Source organism: Globicephala melas, chromosome 18 (assembly GCF_963455315.2).
Source record: "Globicephala melas chromosome 18, mGloMel1.2, whole genome shotgun sequence".
Taxonomy (NCBI): Eukaryota; Metazoa; Chordata; class Mammalia; order Artiodactyla; family Delphinidae; genus Globicephala; species Globicephala melas.
Window position 1 is genome coordinate 75,249,997 of NC_083331.1, and position 12,182 is coordinate 75,262,178.

General features: G+C 39.6%; 1 protein-coding gene across 4 annotated transcripts in view; it reads left to right on the forward strand.

The window, feature by feature from the left end:
* The window catches only part of MYO16 (myosin XVI), a 530,197-nt gene that overhangs the window by 118,357 nt on the left and 399,658 nt on the right, over nt 1-12,182 (forward strand). For all 4 annotated transcript variants that reach the window (XM_030856764.2, XM_060288080.1, XM_060288082.1 and 1 more), the window contains exon 2: nt 9,463-9,726. In XM_030856764.2, coding sequence (XP_030712624.1) covers nt 9,501-9,726 — 226 coding nt within the window. In that variant the 5' untranslated portion in view covers nt 9,463-9,500. The remainder of the gene's footprint in view (nt 1-9,462; nt 9,727-12,182) is intronic.

Consider the following 12,182-nt stretch of genomic DNA (forward strand, 5'->3'; position numbering starts at 1 on the left):
TATATGAGACAGGCATTGTCGACCTAAATCCTGAGATATTTTAGGGCATAACATCTATATCTTCCCCAAATATAACTTCTTTGTACTATTTTTTGCTCTGCAAAGAGCGATATGGACCTGCAGCTTGATTACTAGGATGTTAAAATCTAGCACTTTTAAAAAGACTTCCAAGCTTTAAAAGGGTGGTTTTTTAGGGTTCTGGGGGAGTATGTTGAAATTGATTATACTCTTGTCTTTGAAAATCCTCACTGTTCCTTTGTTTCATTGTCATTGTATATGCAGTAAAGATATCTCTGGAAGCATGTTATAACAATTGATTCTGAGAATGAAATTTCTGCTAGGAGAGTTGTTGGGTGCATAGATGTAATTGTGTGTGTGTGTGTGTGTGTGTGTATGTATGTGTGTCTGTGTGTAACACCTGTGTGTAAGCATGTTAATCTCCTTCCCAGGCAACTACCTTCCTGGAATTCGTAGAAAACATTTGTGTAAAGTGGAATCAACAATAAGTTTGCAAGTAAATTTTTCACAAAATACTTAAACTATGTGTATGTTTTTAAATCTCCTGTGATGCAGTGCTTTGTGTCATCTTATTCTCTCTCTTTTTTTCTACTTCTTTTATTGTGGTTAAAAAAAACTATAAAATAGAATTTACCACCTTAACCATTTTAAAGTATCCAGTTCAATAGTGGAAGCATATTCACATTCCTGTGCCATAGATCTCCAAAATGTTTTCGTCTTTAAAATCTGATTCTCTATACCCATTATACAACAACTCCCTCTTTCCCTCTTCCCCTAGGCCCCTGGTAGCCACCATTCTACTTCTGTTCCTGAACCTAACTTGGATCCCTCGCCCAATGTGCAGTAAAGTCTACCTACTGACACCAGGTTGTGGTGAAGGAGAGTATAGCCTTTATTGCAGGCGCCAAGCATGGAGAATGGGCAGCTCATGCTCAAAAGACCCAAACTCCCCAGTGGCTTTCAAGGAAGGGTTTTTAAAGGCAAGGTGAGGGAGGGGGTCTCAGGGTGCGTGATCAGCTCGTGGACAGTCTTCTGATTGTTGGTAGTGGGATAATTGGGTGGTATTTTGGGAGTTAACATCATTAACCTTCTGGTTCCAACCAATCTGGGGTCTACGGGCTTGTGGTCAGCATGCAGTTCTATTTTTAACTTTTTGAGAAACCTCCATACTGTTTTCCATAGAATCTGTACCATTTTACAATCCCACCAGCAGTGCTCAAGGGTTCCAATTGCTAATTGCTTCCACATCCTTGTCAATACTTCTTATTTTCTGGCTTTGTTTTGTTTTCTTTGGTAATAGCCATTCTAATGGCTGTGAGGTGATATCTCATTGTGGTTTTGACTTGCATTTCTCTGATGAGTAGTGATTTGGAGAATCTTTTTATTTGCTTTTTGGCTATTTGTATATCATCTTTGAAGAAAAGTCTGTTCAAGTCCTTTGCCCAGTTTTAAATTTGGTTATTTGATTTTTGTTGCTGTTGAGCTGTAAGAATTCTTTATTCTTTTTATATTCTGGGTATTAGCCCCTTATCAGGTACATGATTTATAGGCATTTTGTCCCATTCTGTGGGTTGCCTTTTCACTTTGTTGATTGTGTCCTTTGTTGTGTAAGAGTTTCTGTTAGTCCCGTTTGTCTATTTTTCATTCTGTTGCCTGTGCTTTTGGTGTCACATCCAAGAAATTATCACCAAGTCCAATGTCGTGAAGCTTCTATGTTTTTCTTCAATGAATTTAGTAGTTTTAGGTCTTACGTTTAGGCCTTGAATCCATTTTCTGTTAATTTTTGTATGTACTGAAAAATAAGGCTCCAACTTCGTTCTCTTGCACGTGTGTCTTATTATTTTTTGTGCCGCTATTATTTCTAGTTTTGAACACGTACATCATTAAGTATGCTCAGTGTGTATAGATTCTGTATCTATGAAAAAATTTTTTCCTTTTGGAGTAAACCACAAAAATTAATAGAAAATTAAAGTAAATATAGGAAGCCTCATATGTCTTAGATTGCATCCCCTAGAAGCAGATTCTGAGGGGGAGATTCAGGAGCACATCACAGTCTGTTGAGGGAATGCTCAGCAGGGAGAATCCATCAGGGAGTGAGGGAAGCAGGGCACGGAGCAGACAAGAGTAGAAAAGCCGTGTAGTCTTGTGTAAAGTCTGTATTCACCTCAATTCACTTTTCTCTAGGGTGTAAATCACATCATAGGGTCGTTTCCCCTTGGGTCAGCTGGACGTGTTTTTGGACCTCTGTGGAGGGCATTCAGCGACTATGGCTCATGGTATGTGGGTAGAGTCTTCCACTCCCTGGGAGACTGAGCCCAGCAGAGAACTCTCCAGGGAAGAGGACCAGCCAATACTCAGAGCAGCTGAGGATACAGGTGTACCAGCCAGGGAAGGGGACCTGGACAGGGCACCAGGAGCAGTGTAGCTTTCTTCTTCTTTGCCAGTACTGACTCGTGTTGACCGTAGTTCTGAACTATCAGTTCTAATAGCTGAGTCATAGAATGTGTGGGTTTTTTCTGTGTAGGTAGCAGTGTTTACAATGATAACTGATTTTTTCCTCCTCTTATCCATGTTTTATGTCCATTATTTCTTTTTCTTTTTTTCTATGTTGAGTAAAACCTTCATTTTGTGGTAGAATATAAGCGATGATAGAGGGCCTCCCTTTTCTAAATTTGAAACAGAAAAGAAACTGGCAACATGCATTCATAGATGTTTTAAGATCAGCCATCCTTTCATTCCATTAACAAATTGCACACCCCTGGGTTCACTTTGCTAATGTGCACACAGGCTATTTGCATGTGTGTGTATAATGAGATTGATCTATACCCCTTTTTTTGTGATGTCCTCATTTAGTTTTGATATCAAGTGTATGTTAGTCTCAGAAAATGAGACAGTTTCCATCTTTTCCATCCTCTAGGAGAGTTGAGGAGACATGCATGCTACCCATTCCTTAAAGGGCTGTAAATCATTTGGGCCATGGTTTCTGTTTGTTTGTTTGTTTAGTTTTTTTCTTTTGCTGATTAGATTGTAACGATTTAATGTAATGATTATAAATCTATTCAAGTTTGTATTTCTTCTTGAGTCATTCTTGATAAGTTATATTTTTCTAGATATTGTCCATTTCTCATGTCTTTCCTTATCTTTGTTCTTTCCTTATTTCAGTTTTATTCATTTATATCCTCATTTAATTATTTTCTTCTTTTTTGTTGAGCTTCTTTTATTGTTCTTTTCTAACTACGAATCAGATAGTTTTCTCATTGATTCTAAGACTGGATTCTTTTCTGACATATACATTTAAAGCTGTAGATTTATTTATATGAGCTAGTTTAGTTTCATCCATGAATCTGATACAGACTTTCTTTCATCAGTGGTTGGTTCTAAAAATGTATTATTTCTATCATGTTTTTCTACTTAAACTATGCTTTATTTAGAATCAGCTTTCAAGTTTCTTAATGGGAGGTGCGGCTTCATTTCTCTGGTTGAGATGGAGTTCTCAGCTGGTTAAGAAAATGCCTGTCTAACTTCACTTCTTCACTGTTTGTTGAAATTGGCTTTGCTTTGCTGCCTAAGACATAGTCAATTCTGTAAATCATCCATGAATTCTTGGAAAAAAACTTTTTTCCCTGAAAATTGGATGCATGTTTCTACTGATGTCCTTTAGATCAAATTATCTATGCCTTTACTCATTTTTTTTTTCTGCCTGTTGAATCGAGCAGTCATGGAGAGAGAAGCACAAAATTCTCCCACATTGAGTGTGCCATGGCCACGTGAAGATTTTGCTTCTAATTGAGATGAAAGCATTTCTGGTAGTTGTACAGTAGAATCATTTCAGGAGTTCATTTCCTAGTTCCCTTAACTTATTTTTTATATTTTTGGTTTGCTACAATATAAAGTCCTGAAGTCAACACATTGTGTGGGACCCTCCAAAGCCAAAGCACGGGGCTACTAAAGTTTTTAATAGATATTGCACATTTATTTCTGAATACAGATCTTGGCTTTTTCCTTTACGTGTTTGATCTGCTGGCTCTCAACGTTTGTCATATGGAGATGCACATTTGCAGAGTGGGGACTTCTGGCTGTGATACATGTCTGTACATTTTTATCTAGAATTGCAGGGCAGTCACATGTATAGGCTTCTCCTTCCCCACCCTCACCCCCAAAAAAGTCACATTGTAGAGCAGGAAATCCAATATGTGGTAAACTTGGCTACACTGTGTCTGACCAGATAATTTTGTGAGGAAAAACAATTAGATGAGAAGTATGGTGTCAGTGTAAAAACAATTAGATGAGAAGTATGGTGTCAGTGTAAAAACAATTAGATGAGAAGTATGGTGTCAGTGTAAAAACAATTAGATGAGAAGTATGGTGTCAGTGTAAAAACAATTAGATGAGAAGTATGGTGTCAGTGTAAAAACAATTAGATGAGAAGTATGGTGTCAGTGTGCCCTTCTGTAAGAATAGAAGTGATAAGCATTTATCTACTACACCTTGAATTCTGGATCTGGTCCTAGTATTATACATGATATTCCTGCCAACTGTCTAATGGCCCATTAAACAGTTTCATTTAACGACAGCAAAAATACTGAACATCTCCAGAGACTCAAGAATAAGCAGTGGATAAAACACCCCAAGTTCCTGACTTTGTGGTGCTTATAGATAAACGAGAAAATATGTACGTTTTTTAGTAGACAGCGTTAGTATTGGTATGAGTATACTATGTATTCTAAGTATAATAATTGCTATTGTAGAAGTGTAACTCAGACTGATAAGTACTAAAGGGGAAAACGTAGCAGCAAAGAGGAATTGGAAGTTTTATCAGGGGACATTTGCAAATAGATGTAAAGTGGGAGCCTGTGGGAGCCTCATGAAAAAGGGGGTTTTGAGTGCAGACCTGGGGGACAGAGGGTGCTAACTGCACAGTCTTCAGCTGTCAGAGCGAGAACATTCCAGGCAGAGGGAAGAGAAATGCAAAGACCTTGTGTCTGGAGAATTCCAGAAAATAAAGAGGAGAGGTATCATTGAAGCGCTTTGTGGGCAGTGCCTTTACCTCTCTCTGACTCTCTTTACACATCCCGTGTATGCAATAATTGGGGCGCATAGATCCTCATAATACATTCCTAACAGGAACAATTACCATCCATTGAGTCCTTTGTGCCAGACGTTGCTTTTTTGCAAACTTTCTCCTAGTTTTAAAATATCCCAGAAAGCCTGACTTATTAATTCCTTTCTATATACTAAAAGAAAAATCTTAGAAGTCTTGAGTACTTTGCTCCAGGACATAGATAGAAAATGCCGTATCTAAGATTGGAATCCAGTTTGAATTTCACTAGTTTTTGCACTGTGTAACATTGCCATCTATGAGCAGCTGATTTTGATGATTAAGCCATTTAAAGTGTATGGGTGTTTATCTACTTCCTATGGAAACTCAAACTACAAGTTGGTTAAATCAGTCAAACATCCCGAGCAAAGGTTATTACATATACGTCGTTATTTTCTCTTGAGAAGTGGGTAATTCTTGATGCTGTTTGCTTCAATCACGCCTTGGAAATCATGCTGGAATATCTTTCTCCAAGTATTTGTTTTTTCTGATGCACATACAACCCTTGATTCTCCCATGCGGGGAAGGTGCAGTGGTGTTCTGAAGCCGGCCTGCCCTGATTCTGGAGGGTCCCATCTCTGAGTTTAGTGATGTCACGTGGTCGGTTTTAATTGGCCATGCCCAGAGTATTTGTACCATGATGCTAGGCAAATGCACGATAATTCAAAGATTCCATTCCCACCCCACCAGAGCTGATTGTTAAAAATTCACCAGCTCTCCACTCGGTAAATAGTAATGGAGTAGTCTTCTCATTCAGAATTCTAGAACATTTTAATGTTTCCTTCATCACCACGTAGCACTGTGAAGAAAATAATTCCTCAATCAACAGCATCCTCTGGGTAGGGCGCTGCGGTTGTCACAGAGTTAAAACCCCAAATGTCAGTGGTTACACACAGTAGAAGTTAGTTTCTTGCTCATAAGAAGTTATGATAAGGGCTGATGCGTGGAAGGCACTTGGAGGAGCCAAGGCTCCATCACCGTCACCATCTGGGTAGGTGGCTCCCTCAGGCAGCAAGCTCCTGGGCACCAAGCTGGCAGAAGTGACGGAATGTGGCAAAAGGCATGTATTTGGGCATTTTTCATGAGCCTGGTCTGGGAAGCTCAAAAATGAAGTCCACTCACATCTAAGGAGAAGAGAAAACTGGTTTCAGCTAGTCAGTCTGCACGACAATGAAAATATGCCCTATCTTAATACATGCGTCTTAGTCATACTAATGAACTCATATTACTGTGAGAAAGAGGTTTGAATAATGTTGAAGTTGTATTAGTTCATGTGTGTTTTTTCCTAGGCAAAGAGAGTCAAAATAGTGGGATAAGAAGTAGGATAGTCAGCAGGAAGAGCCCCTGGTCAGTAACTGGGCAGGCGGAACCCCATCAACCCGTCGCACAGCTGGAAACCAGTGCCTGCCCAGAACTCCTGTCCCAGGAGCAAACTAGCCTGGCCCAGTTCAGACGCCTGTCCTCCGCCTGGGCCGTCCAGATTATCACCTGAGGAATTAGTTCTTGTTGTTCTTAGTGCCCTGGTGATGAAATTCTGTAGACTGAGTAGACTGCCTCAAAACTCTATTTCTCATAACTCTGCTATTTTTAGTGTGCTGTCTTAGAGATCCGTATAGCACATATACACGACATAGCTGATCCACCCATAATTAGCCAAAAGGAAGTCAGAGTGCCCAGTGCATTTTCAGAATATAAAATACATCAAAGTTTAGACCATTTAAAATCAAAGCATGTGGAATTATTTAACCAACAGTGTGTTAAACATCAATATTTTATATATGTATGGATTTGAAATTTGACAGCCCTGGCTTTTGATTTTCCAGATCATAAGAAAATTAATTTAGGAACAACCCTCGGTACTTCTGTTTGAGGGAGGAGAGGGATTGCTCAATGAATCACCAGCTATATCCACAGACGCCTCAAAAGTTAATTGAAAATTTCACCATGAGACCTTTCTTTAAGAGCGAAAAGCGAGAGGCCTGTTGGCTTTATTAGATTAACCTCCCTCTTGGACTGCACGCTGATAAGCACAGGATGCCCTGCGATGTCATTTGTTTTACCTCTTTAGGCTTTTCAGTGGCTCCAATGATTCCCTGGGCGCCCACTGACAAACCTGGAAAGTCACAGTTTCCTGAGCATTCAAGTTAATAAATCAAACCCAATGATATTTTCTAAACAGGTTTGAAAGTGGAGTGTATCTCCTTTCCATTATTAATGAGCCCTCACAGACAGTCATACTCCACAGCAATTTGTCATAATTTCAGAACCCCTGGTGTCCCTTTGTGTTCGGGTCACTGGGAAGGGAACGTTCTGTGAGTAGCTGTCTGATGCTTCTAACACCACTCTTGCAAAGACTGCTGAAGAGTTTTATGAAAACATATGATTCTAAAACACTGAGCTTTTGTCAAATGCTAATGAACAATGAAAACACAGTTCCCCAAGTCTGCTGCTCTCCCCTCTCCATATGTATACACATATATATGTAAAATCTGGCTTTCAAGAATCACTGTCTTTTATCTTGTCTTTGTCTTGAGCCTTTATGGGACATTTACAACTTTATCATGGTCTTGGACAAGTCACAGCCTCCCTCAACGTAGTTTTCTTTGCCTACAAAACAGGGATGGTTATGCCTGGTGTTTGCGAGAATAAAGTTTTGCCAAGTGTCAAGCGAAATAGAAATGAAAATAGCATTGTCACAATTTGCTGTGCTGTCAAAGGAATAGAGCATCTTTCCGAAGATGAAGTAGACCCTCATGGTACGATCTTTCCAGATGTGGCTTACAATCAGCCACATTTTTGTGCGTGCAGAGTTACTTTTACTTGCCGGAGACTTACATCAGATATATCTTAAGAGAAGAGCATACACACGGTTATCTGAACCTGTATTTGTGAGCCACATTCTAGAGTGTTCAGTGGTTCAACATTTATTTTCTGCCAATAGTAAAATTTTAATGTAGTGGTAAATATAGTGTTGTCAAGCCCAAGTTTGTGTGCCTGATGCCCAGTGAGGCCAAACAAGTCAGAGCTGGAGGAGCGAAGTGTTTATTGCAGGGCCAAGCAAGGAGAACGGGTGGCTTGTGCTCAAAAGACCCAGACTCTCCAGTGGGTTTCAGGGAAGAGTTTTTGTAGGCAAAACTTGCAGGGAGGTCTGCTGGGTTGTGTGACCTTCCTCTGATGGTTTGGTGGGGAGGTAACAGGGTGGTGTTTGGGAATCTCAGTCATCAGCCTTCAGGTTCCAGCCAGTGTGGGTTCCACATGCCTGTGCTCAGCCTCAAGGTACCATCCTCCGTCTCTGTGTGGGGGCTTAGTTCCTGTAGAAGAACTCAGAGATACGTATCAGATTGTTCTGTATATCCCCTCAGGAGGAACCAGGACCCTGCCCCATCCCTGCACTGTTCTTTCTGGACTGCCTTTCCCTTGTTTCTGCATTCCCTCACTCGTCTAGTTAGTAACTGCTTGAAACGCCCTTTGGAACTCAGGGAAGGTCTAGGAGGCTGAAACCTCTTTCCTACAAACAAGAAACAGGGGACACGGAAAGGCTTTTGTACCCAGTAGGGCCCCACAGGGTTCTGTCCAGTTTCAATACGAGTTTGTACAATTCCATTACAGGTGCTTTGGGTGGTGTTTATAGGAAATAGAAAGGGATGATTTTCAGGTCCAGGACAGACAACTCACTTTGCTAATCACTATATTCATAAGACAAAGGCTATGACAGCAACAATTCCATACACACAATTTTGAGTTGCCAAGAGAGAAATCTCTCTTCCATTGCACAGTCTTTATATTTAACCATCATTAGGTCTTTTGGGAATGCATGTCACTGATGACAAGGAAAAAGGCTCAGCAATAAATTGTGGAAAATGATCACTGTGTCATATAAACAATTGATGGCATACATATGTTCTGTTACATTAGGTTAGCAGAGTCATCACGACATGGAAAACCAATTTTATGAGGCTGTTCTCCAAAACTTGGAATGGCTTTCTGCCAAAATTTAGCATGTAAAGTTTAGTTGGCATTATTCAGTTAGAAGGGGCTTAGTGCCATGGTAAAGCATTTAAGCCTTTGGTAGAGATTTAAAGAAACAGGAAAGGATGGATTGTTAGTAATTATGTTGAGCAAAATTACCCATCTATATCTGTGTCATCTGTTTTACTACTATGCAGTCTTGGGTAGGACATCAACTCTCTTTGCTTTTCCTGCAATCTCTAAAAAGTGTTTGTATTAGTTGTCTAGCACAAAGAGGACTGAATGGGTTTCCAGCTTGAGTGATGGGCGATGCTTGCAGTGCTGCTATGTTGGCTGTAGCAGTAGGTCTAGTGACTTTTCCATTGTGTTTCTTTCAGGTTGCTTTCAGCTATGTAACATTTTTCGATCCCATGAAATGGAAATTGACCAGTGCTTGCTGGAGTCCCTCCCCCTGGGCCAAAGGCAGCGGCTGGTAAAACGCATGCGCTGTGAACAAGTCAAAGCCTACTATGAAAGAGAGAAGGCTTTTCAGAAGCAGGAGGGGCTCCTGAAAAAACTGAAGCGTGGGAGGAATCAAAAAGTTCATTTTAACCTTGCTGACATGATACAGGATGCGATTATCCACCATGATGACAAAGAAGGTAACGACAAGAAAATCGTTTTCTGATGTAGTGCTTCATATTTTTGGTTTGTTGTTTTTTGGTGGGGAAGTAGGAGATAGAATTTCTTTTAAATATTAGAGGTTTCTTTTAACTGTCTGAAGTATTCAAGAAAAAATTACTCGTTTCAGTGAACATAGTTAAAAGTCCCAAGTCTCCTCGTAAAAGTGAAAAAAAGGCGAAATTTTCGTAAAATCGTTGTATATGGTTTTTAAAGAATTACCTGCCTGAAAAGCAAGTTGTTGATTCAAATCGATGATGAAATTTTTTCCCAATGAAATTGTTTCCTTGATGATGAGATCGTGTTGTGAAATTTATTATTTCATACCTGGATTTATATATAGTGGTGAAGTCACTTCCCCCCAAAACTCTTAAGAGAGAAGAATCAGTCGGCTTATCCCTTAAAGTTGGTTGGCTTGTTGTATCAAATTTTATTAAGCATACTCAATCCAAATTTCAGTTGCCTTTACAAGATTATGAAGTTTCTTGATTTTTGTGTATCCTTTTGTATGAATTTTGTTTGTTTGTTTTTAGAATGTACTTTCCAAAGTTCTAATGTGAGAGACTTTCCAGCTGTAGGTATAAATGTAGAAAGCTTCAAAGAAGCAAATATATGTTAATTTATCTTAATTGGCTCTAAAATTACTGGTTGAGTTAATCGAAAGCAGATATGCAAAGAGTACAGACCCATGACCCATGAACTACATTTCAAAATCAAAATCTCTGAAAAACAAGGGTTTTTTTTGTAACTTGGGTGACAGTGGCAAAGTTGTCCCAGAGCTATTTATATTTTTAACCTGTCCAGTCTGCAAAAATAATAAATTTAGTAACATGGGTCCCAAAGCTTTCAACAGGAATTGTGGATCTAAGAAAACTGACAGCCCATCCTATACAATAATAGCAATAATAAGAAGACAAAAGTAGTTCTTTTTATGGTTTTGTGTGGGCATGCTCGTCAAACTAGAAGACTCTGAGAAGCTCTGAGATTTTTTTTTTTCTTAAAATGGAATGAGTGGCAGAGAATCTCCTGGCTGGAAAGGACCTAAGAGATCACGTCGTACAACCTCTCCTTTTATACGTGAAGGAACTGAGATGCAGCCAAGGTACCACATCCTCTAGAAAGCTGTCCCAGAGCACGTTTACCTCCTATTTTATTATTCTCTTCTCACTTATAGCTCTTCGTTGAATGGCCATCTGCTCTGTGAAGCTATAAGCCCCTCGAGGGGCAGGGGACTGTCTGTCAGGTTCACCACACCCCTTGCCCCTTCCAGGACTTTCCAGTAGTGTGGAGGGAAAGAGTGAGCAAGTTTACCCAGAGGTAAACTAATTGTTGTCTCTAACTGTCGGAGGAATCCTAAATTAGAACGCAGGTGGATTTAAGCCCTGTATCGATTTAACAGTAAAGAAACAACAAGAAAATATTTACAAAGTTATAAAAACTTCTGTGTAAAATAACTACAGGAGAAGAATAACACCTAAGTTAGTGTTAAAAAGAAATTAAGCATAGTAAAATAGTAAGCCCAGAGAACAAGAGGAATCTATTGTATATTATATTGTGTTATGTATTATAATATTTTGCAAAGACACTGAAGTCATAAAATCTGAGTTAATACTTTTTAAGGAGTTGCTATAGGCTTGGAACTGGGCTGTCACTTGGGTGACCAAAGAGCAGGAAGAGAGATGAATCCTATCTTCAGAAAGACTCCAGTCCAAGTACAAAGAGAGAAAAAAACCTCGATAAAATAGAAAACAATAAATGAGTAAAAATGAAGTCTGGTGGAAGTGGAGGAGTTAGGCAAAGTTTTTTGGTGACTGTGATTTTTGAGAAACTCTGATGTTGATGGTTGCTTAGAGCTTAGATCTTTGAAGGAAGGAAAGAAGAAAACCGTTGGGCAGCAGTGCAGGTGAACAGCTGCAAAGAAGTGAGAGTCCCACACAAGGAGGGTCTGTCTGAAAGGAGTAGAAAGTGAAGATATTAGCTGCAAAGGTGGTTTAAAGTAGATAACTTCAGTGGGGATGCTTCAAGTCTGGTCTTAAAGCAGAATGCAATGGGAATGATCGTATAGACCTGAGAAGAAAATTCATATGCTACAAATGGTTTTTAGCAAAGGTTAACCAGGGATCAATACCCGTAGGGATGCACTGAAGGGTGAGAATGAGAACCGGAAGCAAAGACACCCACTAAGAATCCATTGATGAAATGTTAATGGAGTGAGCTTGGTTGGGGTAGTAGCAGTGGGAATTGGGGCAAAAGAACAGACCCAACAGTCATATTCCATGGGAAAAGTACACTCATTCATCAGATATCTGCTGAGTCTTTCTTATGGTCCAGACAGCTATGAATGGAATAGACAAAATTGCTACCTACACGATGCTCAGCTGTCTTGTGTGGGTGACCACAAATAAAAAGATAAAGTTGAACATGTAGTTTGGTAAAT